This window comes from Mustelus asterias, chromosome 11 (genome assembly GCF_964213995.1).
Source record: "Mustelus asterias chromosome 11, sMusAst1.hap1.1, whole genome shotgun sequence".
Taxonomy (NCBI): domain Eukaryota; kingdom Metazoa; phylum Chordata; class Chondrichthyes; order Carcharhiniformes; family Triakidae; genus Mustelus; species Mustelus asterias.
In genome coordinates this window covers 42,444,252-42,462,066 of record NC_135811.1, presented here as the reverse complement: position 1 = coordinate 42,462,066, position 17,815 = coordinate 42,444,252, and the positions used below count along the sequence as shown (strand labels likewise).

At 43.8% G+C, this 17,815-nt stretch overlaps 1 protein-coding gene across 1 annotated transcript in view; it reads left to right on the top strand.

Moving 5' to 3' along the window:
• The window catches only part of cfap46 (cilia and flagella associated protein 46), a 198,419-nt gene that overhangs the window by 31,216 nt on the left and 149,388 nt on the right, over positions 1–17,815 (top strand). The window contains exons 16-23 of the mRNA XM_078222910.1: positions 2,383–2,510; positions 3,520–3,665; positions 7,159–7,292; positions 8,616–8,828; positions 11,199–11,418; positions 13,742–13,891; positions 15,022–15,129; positions 15,507–15,688. Of these exons, the coding sequence (XP_078079036.1) occupies positions 2,383–2,510; positions 3,520–3,665; positions 7,159–7,292; positions 8,616–8,828; positions 11,199–11,418; positions 13,742–13,891; positions 15,022–15,129; positions 15,507–15,688 (1,281 nt within the window). The remainder of the gene's footprint in view (positions 1–2,382; positions 2,511–3,519; positions 3,666–7,158; positions 7,293–8,615; positions 8,829–11,198; positions 11,419–13,741; positions 13,892–15,021; positions 15,130–15,506; positions 15,689–17,815) is intronic.

The window sequence follows — 17,815 nt, the reverse complement described above, 5'->3', positions numbered from 1 at the left end:
GGAGGGCAATTGAGAGTCAACCACATTGCTGTGGCTCTGGAGTCACATGTTGGCCAGACCAGGTAAGGTTAGCAGATTTCCTTCCTTAAAGGACATTAGTGAACCAGATGGGTTTTTCCAACAATCGACAATGGTTTCATGGCCATCAGTATATTTTCAATTCCAGATATATATTTTTTTATTGAATTCAGATTCCACCACCTGCCGTGGTGAGGTTTGAACCCAGATCCCCAGAACATAAACTCAATTTCTAGATTAATAATCTAGCGATAATACCACTAGGCAATTGTCTCCCCAAGCTGCCCCAGTGTACAGTGAGCACACCAGGTGTGCACCCCTTGGCGTCACCTTGGCACTGCGCTGGCACCCCCAATGGCATCCTCTAGCAACTTGGCAACACCCTGGCATCAAACTAGCATTACCCTGATAGAGCCCTCTCCCCCTGAGAGTTGTGCTGGCCTTTAAGCTCCCCTGGGAGTACTAGTCGCCTCTGAGACCAATCGTGCTTCATGCTGTTTTGACATCAGGCTGCCTTGGACACATTATTGGATGCGGGGGTTATCTTTCCAGCAGATGAGTATGAAAATGAGATGCTAATTTATTACAATGAGGTTTCTGACGATGAGTGGTGGGAAACACAGCTCCCCACTAATGGGGGGGAAGAGCTGACTGCTTCCTGCTTTTACATAGATGTGAAACACCTTCTCACGATATTTTCTGCTTTTGCCACCAAACCCTCCCTATGAGAACGGGAGCAAAAATTCCAGCCACCATTTTAAAGAAGGAGGTTTCTCAGTGGAACCAGCAAGTTTGGAGAGCGGATTGTTAACCCATTAGGGATATAAATTATTAATGTGGGTCACAGAATCAAAGGGTTGTTTTGAGGATAAAAGATTATTAGTTTATATTTTTGTTTGGAACATCGCAAAGCATGCTACGTCGCGATGGAGGTAGGCTATTCAGGGAGGTAACCTTTTGTGTTTGTTCTCTGTCTCCTTCAAAAAAAACATGCAGCTCAGTTTGGGAATAGACAAAGAGAGATAGCGTCTACCATGAACCACAAAGCAACTACAGGACCAAGATCTGGACAGGAACTGTGTGAATAGACTGTAGGAAAGCAGTCTGCATCTGTCCAAAGTCAGGACAAGAGGTGTAGGAAGGGGTATAAGGGCTAACAGTTATTTCAAGAAGGGATTTAAATTAGACACCTAGTTCCCAAATCAAAGAAGTGAAAGTCACCAGGCAATCTTCTCTCCGATATTGGCAAAAGGAACTGGGGTGGTCTTGATTTTCAAATCATTGAACCCACATTCAGTGAGGTTTTTGAAAGAAAGTTGAAAGGTTTTTTTAGCCAATAGCTAAATGTATAAAATCTCCAATCTCAGTGAATAGCTGGTCCCGCTGCTGTCAATGGTAGTTCCCAATGAATGTACCCCACACCACCGGGAAATGCGCAGCGGGAGCGCAACATCAGCAGGACCAGAAGATCCCACTGGCGCGAACAACCAGAGCATTCCATCCTTGGCAAAGACTTTGTTGGAACTCAAACCACCTGGCATCAGGCATGAGTTGTTTAATGTGCACTGAGCCTTTCAGAAGGGCCAGGTAAACTGTGTTGCACATTAACTAGGCTTGAATCACCTAAAAAAGGGAGGCAATGGTCCAGTGCTATTGTCACTGGACTAGTAATCCAGAGGTTTGGTGTAATGCTGTGGGGGTCTTGGTTCGAATCCCATCACACCAAATGTTGAAATTTGAATCCAATAACAATCTGGAATTGAAAGTCCAAAGATGACCATGAAGCAATTCTACGTTGCTATCATCAAGGGGTATGGGGAGAAAGTGGGAATATGGCACTGAGATAGAGGATCCGCCATTATCGTATTGAATGGCAGAGCAGGCTCGAAGGGCTGAATGGCCTGCTCCTAGTTTCTATGATTAAAACAATTTTTTTGGAAATGTTAGTCATCAGTTAAATGTTTCCCAATATCTTTCTTTGTGAATTTTGCCGCAATGCTTTTGGAAAAATCAGAAACTAAATTGTGAATGATGACAGGGAGTGGGAGATATGGTGGGAGATATAGGAAGGATATCAGAGGTAGGTTCTTTACGCAGAGAGTGGTTGGGGTGTGGAATGGACTGCCTGCAGGGATAGTGGAGTCAGACACTTTAGGAACATTTAAGCGGTTATTGGATAGGCACATGGAGCACACCAGGATGATAGGGAGTGGGATAGCTTGATCTTGGTTTCAGATAAAGCTCGGCACAACATCGTGGGCCGAAGGGCCTGTTCTGTGCTGTACTGTTCTATGTTCTATGTTCTATGACAGCATTCATGGTTCACTATTTCAATATGTTCCTGAATTTTTGTTGGGTCCATAGGGTGAGAATTTGGGCTGATCTTGTTAAAGTTGCACGTAAGCAAGAAGTTTGGGACGTCTGCCGTACAGCTTGTCAGTTTTGCTTGTTGTATGATGATGGACGATGGAGAGCAGAATGCCCTGATGATGGTGAGATTGGAAGAATAACTTTTTTTTCAAAAATTAGTCTATGGGGGCGATTTTATTGGCTCGTCCCCCCAGTTGATTGGCGTGGCGAGCCAGTAGAATCAGGTGAGAGGTGAAAACTCAGGTTCGCGTCTGGTTTTTTGCCTCTTGCAATGTTACCAGTCTTGATTTGCCGGAAAAATTGTCTTCATGCCCATTATAGGTGTGAAGCTGATTTAAATATTCATTGGTTCATTTACATATAACTGGTGAATCCCGGATGTTCCCTGGGTGGTCGGGGGCAGGGCTGGGCAGTGGCACACTGGCATTGCCAGCCTAGCACCCTGGTACTGCCAGCCTGGCACCCTGGCTCTGCCCACTGGGCAATGCTAAGGGGCAGGGGCAAGGCGTGCGAGTGCTCCATGGGGGGCAATGGAGGTACTCTGTGAAGGGGGGTTGGATCGCCTGGGGGCGATCGGGGGGGGGGGATTGGCCAGGGTGGTGATGGGGGGGGGGGGGGTGAAGATTCGTCAGGGCAGTGATCAGGGGCATGGAAGTCAGCCAGGGCGGCGATTGGGAGGTGGGGTGGAAATTGGCCCAGGTGGCAATCGAAAGTGGGGGGTGGGATCGATCAGGTCAGCAATTGGAAGGGGTGCAATGTCCGGGAGGGTGGGGCGATGGGGGAGGTGTGGTGTTGCGGGGAGGTTGTCTGAGGGGTGTGTGTGTGGGGGGGTACACTATGTGTTCACAGTGCGCTGGAAGTTTGGGGCGCCTGCACAATGGCAGCTATAGAGTTCAGCAGCCGGCTTCCTGGCAAGAATAGGCTCCAGCCACTCCCCCTGCTGGCGAGAATTGCAAATGGGCTTTTTTTTCACTAAATACGTACAATTGCAACTGGGAACTTGCCCACAGAATTGGCACGATTCTGTCCCATTTTCACGCTCGTTCGGCACTTAGAATTTATTTGATAAGATCACCCCCTATGTGCATGAGCTAGAAAATGTATTTTGTTTGTTTCTTTGCTCTATTCCAGATAAAAATATGAGAATAACCACATCTGTCTCAGAGGGAAACATTACCACAGATACTACTTCAATGATGTTGCCTCTGCATAAAGTCTGTTATTCTTCAGTCGATTTAATCAGAATCCTTGCTGACATACGTTTCATTAATGCGGAGGTAGGTCTTACATTCAATGATTCAAGAATGAATTGGCTTGAATTGCAAGCCTATACTCTCTGAAACCATCAGTTTTAGGAGATTAGGACACATGAACTTCATGCATTTTCTTATTGTTTAGGAAGTTTTTTATGTGCATTTTCTCTTCAAGATGAAGTTATTCTGCAGGGAAAATATGAAATCATGTTCACTTGACTAATGAGGGAAAAACCATGCAAACAACTCTGCTGAAGCCACAGCGATTGTACCATGTGGTGGACAAGTGGCAGAGTAATAAGATGCTGAAAGGAAAGAATTATTGCACAATAATGCATACAATAATGTTCATAGTGTTATGCATATGTTGATTTAAATTCATGAAGCACTCCACGTGAACTCCATTTTCCTGCCATCTATTTTGTTGCATCCCAAATTCCAAATGGACTGGAGTGTTCAGGTGAATGATATGACCAGGTTGGAAGATGAGGAAAGGATGGAAATGTAATGGTCGGATTTTTGGCTGTGGGTAGGCATTGTGTAGGGGGAAGGGGCCACATGATTGCAGTCACGTGTCCTCATGCACTCAGTTTAGCTGTCAAAAAAGGCTTTTTCCTCTTCCTCTGTTCTCCGCTCCTCCTCCTCCCCCTCTTTGGATGCCACGAGATGCTTTCTCTTCCTGCAGCTCCGTTTCTCTCTGTAGCATGATGTTGTGCAAGGTAAGCAGCAAACAAGCTGTCAGAATATGTTTGATGGTGCATCCTGAAGGTTGCCCCCAGATTATCAGGCACCTGAGAGGTTGTGTGACACAGTGAGTGGTGTCCCTGCATCTGAGTCAGAAGCTCCAGGCTCAAGTCCCACCTCAGGACTTGATGGTCAAGGCAGGTGCGTCCATAACGCGGTCAAACAGGTTGAATGTCAACCTGCAAATCCTTCCAAACACGCCAATGGCTGGTGGTAAGAGTGGGAGAGACTCCTGGTCAGCCGCACTTGCTGTGGAGTGGCGCCCTTCAAGCTATAAGCACCTGGCGACAGACTAGTGACCTGTTCCAAGAGTTACTTCGGATGGAAAAATACAAAAGTCTGCCTTAGTGTACCATGAGGTGCGGGAAGAGAATTGGAATTAGAATCAGGCACCTGAAACACATCTTCAGTCAGCCAATGAGTTGCCCAGATCCCATAGTTTCTATTCTGCTTCTCCTCTGCACCAGTGGTTGATTTCTTCCCGGGAGCCATTGAATAATTCTCAGACAGTAACCCGTGTCTCCAGGTAGCCAGCTATTCATGTTGCCTGAAAGTGTAAAATCCTGTGGGAGGTGTGACTGTGGCAGCATGAATGAATCATGGCAGCTTCCATCTTAAACTGGCATTCATGAAAATCCTCCCATGTTCAGTGTTCATGGACAAGCGAGATATTGTGCTGACATCTAAACATTGTGGCAAGTAGCATCCCTTGTGATTACTAACATTTCCAAGCTGATTTGAAGGATGTGCCACGTGTATGCAGTCAGTGACTCCTTGTACCTGTTTGAATCCAGTCACTACAGAAAATGCATTAATAATTTGCATTAATACATCGCACTAATAATTTGTTATGCGGCACGGTGGCAAGCACTGATGCCTCACAACGCCAGGGACCCAGGTTCAATTCCCATATGGGGTCACTGTCTGTGCGGACTTTGCATGTTCTCCCCGTGTCTGCGTGGGTTTCCTCCAGGTGCTCTGGTTTCCTCCCACAGTCCGAAAGACGTGCTGATTACGTGCATTGGCCATGCTAAATTCTCTCTCAGTATACCTGAACAGGCGCCGGAGTGTGGCGATTTAGGGGATTTTCGCAGTAACTTCGTTGCAGTGTTAATGTAAGCCTACATGTGACACTAATAAATAAACTTTGAACTTTAAAATGGGAGATTGCTTTGGGTGAGCAAAATGTCAAAGTAGACTTAAGTGGTAGCCTTGGCCATTGGCCACCTGGGAGATAAAATAGTGGGCAGCTGATGGTGAAATCCTGCAGATGTCACCAGCTAATCCCTGGATGAGCTAAAAGTGAAGAAATTCAAGGTTCTAGCAACCTGACGACCACTATCAGTGTGCGCACAGCTAGCGTTCTTGGAAGGAGGTCTTGTTCCAGAAGGATGCAGATGTCAGCAGCATCCATTGTGAAAGTCTGAGTCTCCTGAGATATTATTGCTCCATCATGTCGAGGAAGTTGATTCTCTGCTTGTATACCCTAAGCTCGGCCATTACCTCCCACAAACTAGAACTTGGAACTCAATTTTCCCACCTTAGGTTTTTCCTAGATGGTAAAATATCCTACACTCTAGCTATGACTGTAACACTGCATTCTGCACTCTCTCGTTTTCTTCTCTATAAATGGTATGCTCTGTCTGTATAGCGCGCAAGAAACAATACTTTTCACTGTATGTTAATACATGTGACAATAATAAATCAAATCAAAATCAAGATAATCATGCAATTGCAAACCTCAGTCTGCAGGTGGCGTACAGCTTTGAAAACCAACACTAGAAGCCAGAATTGAGGGTGAAAGAGTCTATAAACTCATTATTTATATAATTGAATGACTGATCCGCCAGCTCCTTGGCTGGGGGGGGGTTTCTGCTCACCTCCACATTTGTTTTTGATTCGCGAGACACGGGCGTTGCTGGCTGGTCAGCATTTATTGCCCATCCCTACTTGCCCTTAAACTGAGCGGCTTGCTGGGCCATTTCAGAAGGCAGTTGAGAGTCAACCATATTGCTGTGACTCTGGAATTACATATAGGCCAGACTAAGAAAGAGATTTCCTTCCCTAAAGGACATTAGTGAACCAGATGGGTTTTTCCGACAATCGTCAAACTTTCATGGTCATCAGTAGATTTTTAATTCCAGATGTTTTTTATTCAAATTCCACCATCCGCTGTGGTGGGATTCAAACCCGGGTCCCCAGAACATTAGCTGAGTTTCTGGATTAATGGTCTAGCGATAATGCCACTAGGCCATCGTCTCTCATCCAATTTTTCACTTCATTGAACTCCCTGCCTGCTCCTGAACCGTCCATTCCTTGGCAGTTAAAATTCCACCCATTGGCTACATTGATGTTACTAATTTTCCAATCATCTTAGAACAAATTAAAATTATTTAATATTTACTGTGTGCTGTAAGGAGCGGCATGGTGGCACAGTGGTTAGCACTGCTGCCACACAGCGCCAGGGACCAGGGTTCGATTCCTGGCTTGGGTCACTGTGCGGAGTCTGCACGTTCTCCCCGTGTCTGCGTGAGTTTCCTCCGGGTGCTCCAGTTTCCTCACACAGTCTGAAAGATGTGCTGGTTGGGGTGCATTGACCCGAACAGGTGCCGGAGTGTGGTGACTCGGGGAATTTCACAGTAACTTCATTGCAGTGTTAATGTAAGCCTTACTTGTGAATAATAAATAAACTTTAATAAGCTATTAATATTTTTGGTGATATTTGTTTCATTTTGAGAAAGTTGAAGTTTAATATTTTACCTTACTTGCCCAGGCAGCCATCCAGCTGTTAAACTCACAAGGTGTTCAGTTTAACAATCATGCAGTTTTCCCAAAAGATAAACAGAAGGATCTTCAGGAACTTGGAGCCAGAAATCCAGAGGACATTCCAGAATGGATAACTTACAGGTATCTTCAGCTTTTGCGATGCCTTCCTTTCTTAAATAATACACAAATATACTACCCCCAAAAAAAAGTGCTGCAAGAAACTATGAAAATGTCAAAGAATTTTGAATTTTGGAAACAAAAAGAGCAATTTATCCCAACTTTGTCCCTGGCCAAACTGTGGAACCATTCGCAGATTGGGAATCCATTGACAGCTGGGGTGAGTTTTGCTGAAATTCCTTAACCGAACATCTGAGCTGCACTTTACATGTCCCAGCAGAGCATGTTTCATCTTTTTCTCTGCCATTTCCCTATAGCCCTCTATTCCTTGATCAATAAAATATTTATCCACCTCCATTATAAATACAAGAGTCCCTCTTGGCCCTTGCTTAGCCTGTGTGCATAATGGCTGTGGGGTGGGTTGGCCTGGAATCGGTTGCTCCATGCCAACTGGAGGGGAGGGCGGATGGGATGAGCCATCCAGTCCCCCTCCCCCTCAACCCCATAATAGTCAGTCCTTTTTTATGTTTATGAGACTGTTAGCAGTGTTTGTTACAGCGGGCAAGATAAAGAATATGCCATCATGCTGCCTAATCAGTTTCACTCTTTGGAGGTTTCCAACCTTGTCAGTTTTTCTGTAGTTGCACTCTCCATTGTACACTTGCCTATTTGACCATGGCGTGTTGCAGAGTGCCTGTGAAACCCATGCTTGGCTACTAAAGTTAAATTCAAAATCAATTATCTGCATATTGCAATTACTTACCCAACCTCTGCATGAGCTTTCGCCACTCATCTGCTAACTGGCTTGTGTCAAACCATGCATTGGGCAAGATCCTATCGGGTTTCCAATCTGGCACAATGACACAGTGGTTAGCACTGCTGCCTCACAGCAGCAGGGACCCAGGTTCAATTCCTGGCTTGGGTCACTGTCTGTGTGGAGTCTGCACATTCCTCCGGGTGTTCCAGTTTACTCCCACAGTCCGAAAGACGTGCTGGTTAGGTGCATTGGCCATGCTAAATTCTCCCTCAGTGTACCTGAACAGGTACCGGAGTGTGGCGACTAGGGGATTTTCACAGTAACTTTATTGCAGTGTTAATGTAAGCCTACTTGTGACACTAATGAATAAAATTTAAACTTTAATTCCCATACTGCACTAATCCTGCAACCCCCTGGCAGTTAAAATTGTGCCCAATGGTTCATGCTAATGATTCAGAGTGCCATAGTTGGTGTAGGATTTTGGGGAATAGCACAAAAACATGTACAATGCATTGTCACTACAGCTCGATAGGGATATAGGGGATAATGGATAAAATTTAACCTTCATGTTTTGTTATATTTATGTTCAGAAATTGGATAGATTCTCTGTCTTCTTATGCTACCAAGAACTTCCTGCATGCAGCGGAACTGGGCATTCAAATCAATGATGCATTAGTTGTGTGCAATGCAGCCATATACATGTGGAACCATAACAACCACCTATTGACTGCTGGAAAATATAAGGCGCTTGTTAAACCATTCAGGACACTTGTCGGTGCATTACAGCAGACAGGACATTATGGGTAAGTTTTACTTGATTGTGTAGTGCCAGTTTTTTTTTCTCCGAGCACTGTCCCAGAGCAAACTTGCAAAGCGCATCAGAAGTGTTAACCAAATGGTACCAGAATATGGGAATTCATTCTTGTCCTGAATTTGAATAAAGGAATGGCCAATTGGGCGCACTTGTGGACTTCTAGAATCATAGAACCCTACCGTGCAGAAGAAGACCATTCGGCCTATCGAGCCTGCACTGACCACAATCCCATCTGGGCCCTATCCCCATAACCCCATTCATTTAACCTAGCTAGTCCCCCTGCCATTAAGGGGCAATTTATCATGGCTAATCCACTTAACTCGCACATCTTTGGACTGAACTTCTGAACTGCAACTTTGAGGGTAAGATGATATATGCATGCAGTTTGAGGCTTAAGTGCGTCATTACATGTGGCCTCAGAAGTAAATTCTATGAGAGATCCAGAGGAGTGCTCTGCAGTTAATTGGGCAACATTATAATCTGAATACCTTCTCCAAATGGTAAGTTTCTAAATTCTAGTGTGTATGTTAGAAACTCTGATTTGCATTCCTGTGACCCTAATGTTAACTTAATAATGCTATCCCTTATAAATGAATGTGTACTGCTTACCAAGGCTGGGATAGCCCTTTGCACACCCTTATAGTTTGTCTTGGAGGGATTTTATGATGCCAAGCAGTAGGTGGAAGAAATGAACATAGCTATAAATAAATGATGGTATTTCCCCCGTCAAGAGACCAAATTACCTTGGTGTTTTTTCACAGTGCACAATTGATTCATTTAAGTACGTGGACCCTTTAAGTTTTTTTTGTGCCACACGCACACATGGTGAATTAGGAGGGCTGGCATGTGCGTAACTTGCATGGGAACATTTGAGTCCGTGCAGCTTAGAGGAAACAAAGCCCACTCCCCTTCTCCAGGGAGCCATCTATCCAAACCAATTGGCATTTTGGGGAAGTGGTCAGATTATTTGATTGCAGCTTGAAACTTTGTGTTGATGTGTCACAAACAATACTGCCTTTATGGAAGCAGGTTTTAACATCTGACCTGACTTCACACCCTAGGTACTGTTAGGAACTAGATCAGAAGCTCCAATTGTGAAGTTCGCCCAGACCCCAACAATTTTTGCTTTTGGCATTTGTGCAGGCATAAGGTGTTTGCTCCAGTTGTGAATCTATTGCCCCACTAGGAAGCTTTCATTAAAACAAACTTTATTTAACAACTGTTAAAATATAACACAAAGAATTAGCATAACTTTTACAAATTGAAATGCTTACACATTACAAGGTATAATTCTTAACTGCTAGCTATTTCTGTTGGTTCCAATTTTAGCACTATCCCTATAGACACAAATTCCTCTTCAGAATCAGTTCGCAAGACCCAGAAGCTTATGGGAATTCCCATCCTCCAGCCTTTTAATTCCTCTGGACAGAGATACAGAGAGACATCCATCTTCTGACTCTCAGACAGCAGTCTTCAGGGGAAAACCTGTCTTCACACTGTGGAACTCCAAAGAGAGAGAGCGAGGGAGAAAACACTTCTTGCCTTTTACAGACTTCCAGAGAGAGATACTTATTTTCCAGCAGATCCCTAGCTTCAATTTCCAGAAAGAGGGAGATTAAAGTAACTACTGCTCTTCTCCAAATTAAAACTGCACTGTCTGCTTTTTCTCTCTCAGTTAGCCTAGCTCCACCCATTCAGGATTTATTTTTTGTCGACCAACCTAATCAAACCCTACTCTGAAAACCACAGGGGACAACCCTAATATAACTAAACTGCATTAGCCCAGATTAAAACAAACACTCCAGTAATCAGGAGCAATAAACCTTCCGCAGTGTCAGCAGGTGGGCTGCCGGCTGTAGACAATTCGGCATCATTATCAGAGTTGAAGTATAAAACAATCCCTTTTGTCCCTGGGTGGCAAGATGGCACAGTGGTTAGTGCTGCAGCCTCATAGCGCCAGGGACCTGGGTCCGATTCTTGACTTAGGTCACTGTCTGTGTGGAGTCTGCACCTTCTCCCCGTGTCTGCATGGGTTTCCTCCGGGTGTTCCGGATTCCTCCCACAGTCCGAAAGACGTGCTGGGTTAGATGCATTGGCCATGCTAAATTCTACCTCAGTGTACCTGAACAGGCGCCGGAGTGTAGCGACGAGGAGATTTTCACAGTAACTTCATTACAGCGTTAATGTGACACTAATAAATAAACATTAACTTCAGAAGAAACATGACACAAATGCATTTCTTAAATGCACAATATCATCACAATACAATAATTCTTCTTTATAATTGTAATCCTGGAATATTGCTGTGAGGAAAATGTATGAATATTACATAACCAAAACTATTTGTGATGCACCGCAGGGAAACCATTCTGTTAGTTATGCTATGCAATGGCTTATGTCAGGGCTTGATTCAACCTTGGATACCCAGCCCTGTAAAGACTGAAAAAAAAGAAATCGAAAGGAGTTCCTTTACTTCCGGCGTGAAAAAGCCGCCTGCAAGGAAAATAGAAAAACCAAATATTCCGCACACTTTATCCGTTGATCCTGAAGGTATTCCTCATATAACTGAAGCTCTCCAGGTATGGGATTCACTCCATAGTTTGACAATTTGTGCCATTAAAACTGTTGTATTAAAATACTTTGCAAAGCCATCACCAAGAGTATTTCTACATTATTTTTGATTTTAGTAATATAAAACCTGCATGATAATTTGATTTAAAACTGTAGTTAGTTTAAAGCTTCTTGAAGTTTTGTGACATCCAAGAGGGATTATGTGTGGACTATCTAACCTAAAGGTATAATTCGGAACGGTCTATGATATATGAAGTGCTCCCCTTCTAAAACTACTGAGTGTTGATTTTGCAGACGAATGAACTGAAAGAACCAAACTTATCAAACAACCCCAAAGGATGAAACCAATCAATAAGATTTAACTTTTTATAATTTTAACAATCAAACCTGGATCAACAGGCAAATTGTTTCACAATAAATTACTCTTTAAATTGCAGATACTACAGACCCCACGGGTTTGCTGACAGATCACTGGCATCACATTCAGCCACAAAGTCCTTCAAAACTCTGGCTGGGGTTTTCCAGACCCCACGGCGACTTTTCCCTGTGGCAGAGGAAAAAAAAAACTTTTTCCCATCATTAGCTGCCGGTGGAATCGTTTGGTCCTGCAGTTGTCGATGGCCATTTGCGTGGCTCGCCTGTCCCGCCACTGGGGAACCCGTGCAGGGGTTGGCTTCAGCAGGATCTACCGATCCGACCGAATGGAAGAGCCGGAAGATTCCACCCTTCCATAGAGTTCCTATTCTTATCTTTGTGAAAGCTTTAACTGTCTGATTTTCCTCCAGCTCCCACTCTCAATTAACTACCTGGAGTCCCACAGGCCCGGTCTTCAGCAGAATAACCAGCTCTGATTAATTGGCCTCCTTCAAGAAGATAATTCAAACAGTAGCAGTAAATTTACTTTTTCTTTATCCTTGCTGTTAAATCTGGCCTTCAGAATTAATTCTTTTCAACTGCCTCACTCACACTTCCTCCTCACCCTGCCTGTCATGTTTTGCACCTGAAACCTGGGGTGGGATTTTTCTCTCTCTCCACTGCGTGTTTCGCGGCGGCGGGAGGCAGCGTGCCGCTCACTGGCGGTGGGATCTTATGGTCCCTCCTTTGTCAATAGGGTTTCCTGTTGAATGCACCCCTCGCCGCCACGAAACCCACGTTAGGGGTGCACCATTGGCAGGACCGTAAGATCCCACCTGTGTGAACGGCAGTAAGATTTTGCTGCTGATCTCTTGACGGCTTTGTGCTTTACTGTGGTTTCTATATGTTTCTCCATTTCCATAGCTGCCTTACATCGCAGCCAGAAACCCAAAGTCACAAACCCCGTTCCCTGAAGTTTTAGTTACTCTTTCAGTTAGGGACCGTCTCAAAAAATGCAAACCAAAGTCAGTGCATCCACCAGAACACTGGACAAGCCAACTGTGCAGACAACAACCTTCACATACTTCCCCACTGGTTCCACCAGCCACAGAGTTCATCACCATCTGCATGCTCTGGAGGATGTAGAATAAAAAACAACTTATTTATCTGTCGAATCCATTCCTTTAAATGATTTGAGTCCCTCACACAACACAGGTGCACAGTAGGTACTACAGGGATGTAGTTCTTGGAAGGGGAGGAAATGTTACCCTGAAGTGTTTGGATAAATTAGCTTTGATTCAAAATGATCTGAAGTAATGGCAAAGGCCCTGAGGTTACAAGTATTCTGGCGGCAGAAGATAAATAGAACATCATGATGACATTTTTAAGTGTGTGCACAGCATAAGTTTCTCCCAGACTTGTCAACAGGGTAAAATTGTTTCCCTTGTTGGGGAATTCTTGAAACAGGGGACATAGTTTCAAGATAAGTGGCAGTAGGTGTAGAGGGAACTTGAGGAAGAACCTTTTTTATGCAAAGAGTGGTAGGTATCTAGAATTCACTGCCTGGGTTGGTGGTGGAGGCAGAGACCCTAAACATTTTTAAGAAATACCTGGATCTGCTTAAGTGCTATAAGCCACAGGGCTATGGGCCGGGTGCAGGAAGGTGGGATTAGAAAGGACACCTGGATGTCCTTGGCTGGCATGGACAAGATAGGCCGAATGGCTCCTTCTATGCTATAACTTTGTTTTATGGTTCTCCTCTGTTATGTGCAAGATTTGTTTAATTAAGAAGTAAGGTTGGGCAATTATTTATTTGGTATGCTTCATTAAATTGGTGTTGACACATAAATCAATATATTATAGTAATCAAGTTAATTAGGATTCATTTTCAATAAATGACAATTATTTGATGTTCAATTTCTTGGTGTATTTAAGGTTATTTACAGAATAACTGATGTCATTTTGTTTGGACTATAGATCTGTGAATATGTATTAAACGTTACAAATGGAAATGTACCCTCTGATGTTGTTCCTATTGCTGTGAGACATCAGATTATTGCCACATGGGTCAAAGTAAAGCAGCTTCTTCAGCAACAGATAGGATCAAATTTGGGAAATGATGAGGAGGTAAAGCAATAATGTCGAAGTTTTATTGCCTTTGAATAAGTTTGTGCTGCTGCACCATTGCTGCGATGGCAACATCGCTCTAGAGTACAGTATGGAAGCTCCAATCTGCTTTGCAGAGAGTTGACAAGAGGGGTGACCATTGTCTCAAGCAATTGGTGAACAAACAGGAAAGATGATTTGGGTATGAAAAATGGTGATGTGGGTTTGGCTTGATTGTGAAACTTCTTTTTGTCGTCTGGGTGCCATGGTCAGAGAAAGGGGGTAGGGAACAGGAGAAGTGGGAACAGGGATGGCACTGCTCCCTCATAGCACCAGGAACCCGGGTTCAATTCCAGCCTTGGGTCACTGTCTGTGTGGAGTTTGCACATTCTCCCCGTGTCTGTGTGGGTTTCCTCGGGGTGCTCTGGTTTCCTCCCACAGTCCAAAGATGTGTGGGTTAGGTTGATTGGCTACGCTAAATTGACCCTAGTATCAGGGGATTTGCAGGCTAAATACGTGGGGTTACAAGGATAGGGCTTGGGTGGGATTGTTGTTGGTTCAGGCTCAATGGGCCGAATGGCCTCCTTCTGCACTGTAGGGATTCTATGATTCTACGATTCTAAGCTCAGATAAATGAACTTTATGAGCTGTCGAGAGGGCTGTGATATATCCCATTATTTCCCAGCCACAGTTTGCATGACTATGATATTCATATTTTCACACGTTCTAAATTTCCTCATTCGCAAATTCCCAAATATTCCCATCATGAATTTGGTGTTCCTAATACAGTACCCACCCATATCGGTATATCCCTCACCCTCCTCACTGGGGCCTGTCAACTAGACTCCACCGTCACTCTGGACTTACCTTCAGTCTGCTTTCTGTAACTTCCACTTCTTCAGGTTCAGGCTGTTGGGAGTAGCTTCAATAATGACCTCCAAATGGCTTTTTGCTTTCCAATGAATATCTGTTGAGCTTGTTGTCAACAGTAAAACAAATTAATGCAAGCTTTTAGTGGTTTACTTTTAGTACTATGTAAAGAATATTAGTAGAACAGGATTCTACTTGAGATATCTCTGTTTGTAAATTCTTCTATTAAATTTTGTTTACATCCTGTGCACATGATCTGAATTATTCTTTGTCTTTTACAGCAGAGTAATGATAGCCAGGCTACAATGATCCAGGTTCTTATTGCTCTGGAGATGTATGCCTGTAACAGCAGCAACCTGATGAAATTCACTGTCCCCAATCTTCTTGAGGTAAGCAAATAACATAGTCCTTAACATTACGATGGGACATTTAAAAAATCAACAGCTGGAAGATTTGGTTACATATCACCCTGTATTTTCTGTGCAATTGGTTTCATTTCTGGGCTAAAATTGTGTCTGTGCCAAAGACGCACATTCTGATAAAAATAAAAGCGAAATACTGCCCTTCTCTGGTGAAAGAAAGCAACTTGTAGAGGCACCTCCAAACCACTGAGTCTGCTGCTCCCTAACTCTGCAGTTCTTGGCAGGGTCACTGACAAAGTGTTCCACAGTAGGCACGATCACGGCATGACTGCTGTGATCGAAGAAATTCCCTAGTCTAGTGTTTTCAAATTTCTTAATTCAAAACTGTGTAATTGTGTTTTCAGTTGGAGAAACAAATATTAGAATGTACCTGGTCCGATCAGCTGCTGGAGCTGGAGGTTTGGGCACGTTTGATGCAACTTTCTAACCTGCATAATGACGACTCATTGCTCATGCGATGTGCCCAGAAAGCATTTGGAATAAATAAAATTACTGCACCAAGCGCTGATTCCACGAAACATGAAATGTGAGTATAATGTAACTTGATGATTATTTAATTCCTCTCAAATTGGTGATTAGATTTGCGCCTTATTATCTTGAACTGAGAAAAAAATAAAAAGTTTAATTTAACTCAGACATTCGGGGTCAGTGCGGGCTTTGTGAGCCAGCACTTAATTTACATCTTGCATACAGTGGCATTGAAACAAAATCCAGTGGGCCAGATGTTGGTGCAGTAGAGCCACAGTTGGCAAACATGGTTAGGTAGAAGATTTCCTTCACCCTTTAGCACGGGAGAACTGAGACATTAATGAACAAAAAGAACAACAACTTACATTTATATAGCTCCTTTAATGTAATGAAATACCCCAAGGCACTTCATAGGAGTAATATAAAGCAGAATTTGACATTGAGCCTGATACTGAGATATTATGGCAGGTGACCAGAGCTTGGTCAAAGAGATAGAATCTTAGAAACCCTACAGCGCAGAAAGAGGCCATTCGGCCCATCGAGTCTGCACCGACCACAATCCCACCCAGGCCCTACCCCCATAATCCCTACATATTTACCCACTAATCCCTCTAACCGACGCATCTCAGGACACTAAGGGGCAATTTTAGCATGGCCAAGCAACCTATCCCGCACATCTTTGGACGGTTTTGAGGATTGTCTTAAAGGATGAGACAAAGGTGACAAGGGTTAGGGAGGAAATTCAGAGCTTCAGGCCTTGGCAGCTGAAGGCATGTCCACCAGTGGATGCAGCAATCAAAATCACGGATGCTCATGTGGCCAGAATTAGACGATATCTGGAAGGGTTGTGGGCAGAAAGAGATCACCGAGCCAGGGAAGGGTGAGGCCATGAAGAGATTAGAAAACTTTGATGAAAATTTTAAATCTGTGGCACTGCTTGACCAATCAATATATGTCAGCACGTATGTGGGTGTTCATTGAGTCTTGTTGCAAGCAACCTAGTTTTCGAAGTAAAGTTTGCACAGAGTGGAATGTGGGAGGGTGACCAGATGTGCACTGGACTAGTCAAGTAGTTATAATGGTAACAAAGACATGGTTGAAGGTTTCGGGATCAGATTAACTGAGGCAGGAGTGAAGTCGGGTCACATGGCAGAGGTGGAAATAGTTAGTCTTCGTAATGCTCAGAAAGTTAGATATGACACTAAGGTTGCAACAGTCCGGTTCAGCCTCAGACTGTTGCCAAGGTGAGTGATGGAGTCGACGGCTATGGATTGGAAGTGTTGTAGGGAAAAATCCCTTGTACCAGTGCATTGAAGGAAGTCGAGTCGCAAGGCAAGGTTCAAAGCATTTTTCTTTATTGTACAATTACTGGGACCCCAGGGAGAACCGCGTAACCAGCTCAGAAACAGTGGCTTGGCCACGTTGATCTCAATAGTTACACATTTGCTCTGGATATTTATAGGAATCCAAATTCGAGCGGGAACATTTGCTCATACATTTTTACAATACCTAAAAAGTGGCCTGTCCGGTCAGGAAGTTCCCTGAGAGACTTGTCAATTTGCATCTGTATGGTGTGTGTCCGTGTTAATGGGACTGCCTGTTCTTGCCCCGGTGTTTTAATGTGTTTCCCATTATCCTCTCGATGTGTCCCCTTATCTAAATCGACCTCTGCTGTTTTGTGTCTGTATTCTATGCTTGCGAGATTAGGTGTTAATGTCATTTTGTCCTGCTGTGTGTAGGGGGATTTAATCTAATCTTTTATTTTTTTTATCCTGGTTTATTAAGTTTCTTTGCCTGCCTTGGCCATTTTATTCCCTAATATTTTATTGACCGTACAGTTATGCCATATATCCCACTGCCAGGTCTTGACTCGCAGATATCCCGATCTTCTGGCCAAAGGCCGGTTTAAAATGCAGCTTCGTGCTGTTGCTGGGCAGAATAAGGATCTTTTGTCGGCTTTGAAATTAAAGGTCTCTGAGCTGTGCAGAGGGGGATTTAAACGAATGTCCATTCGGGTGTTCCCCTCTGCATTGTGGGCACGTTATGAATGGTGCCAATCAGTCCAATAAATGAATATGTTTAATGAGGTGAATATTGATGAGATAATAAAAATATGGCTTTTGGAAAATGGCCTACTTCAGAAGTAAGAGCAGATACTGGTTGAAACATACAAGATCTTGAAGGG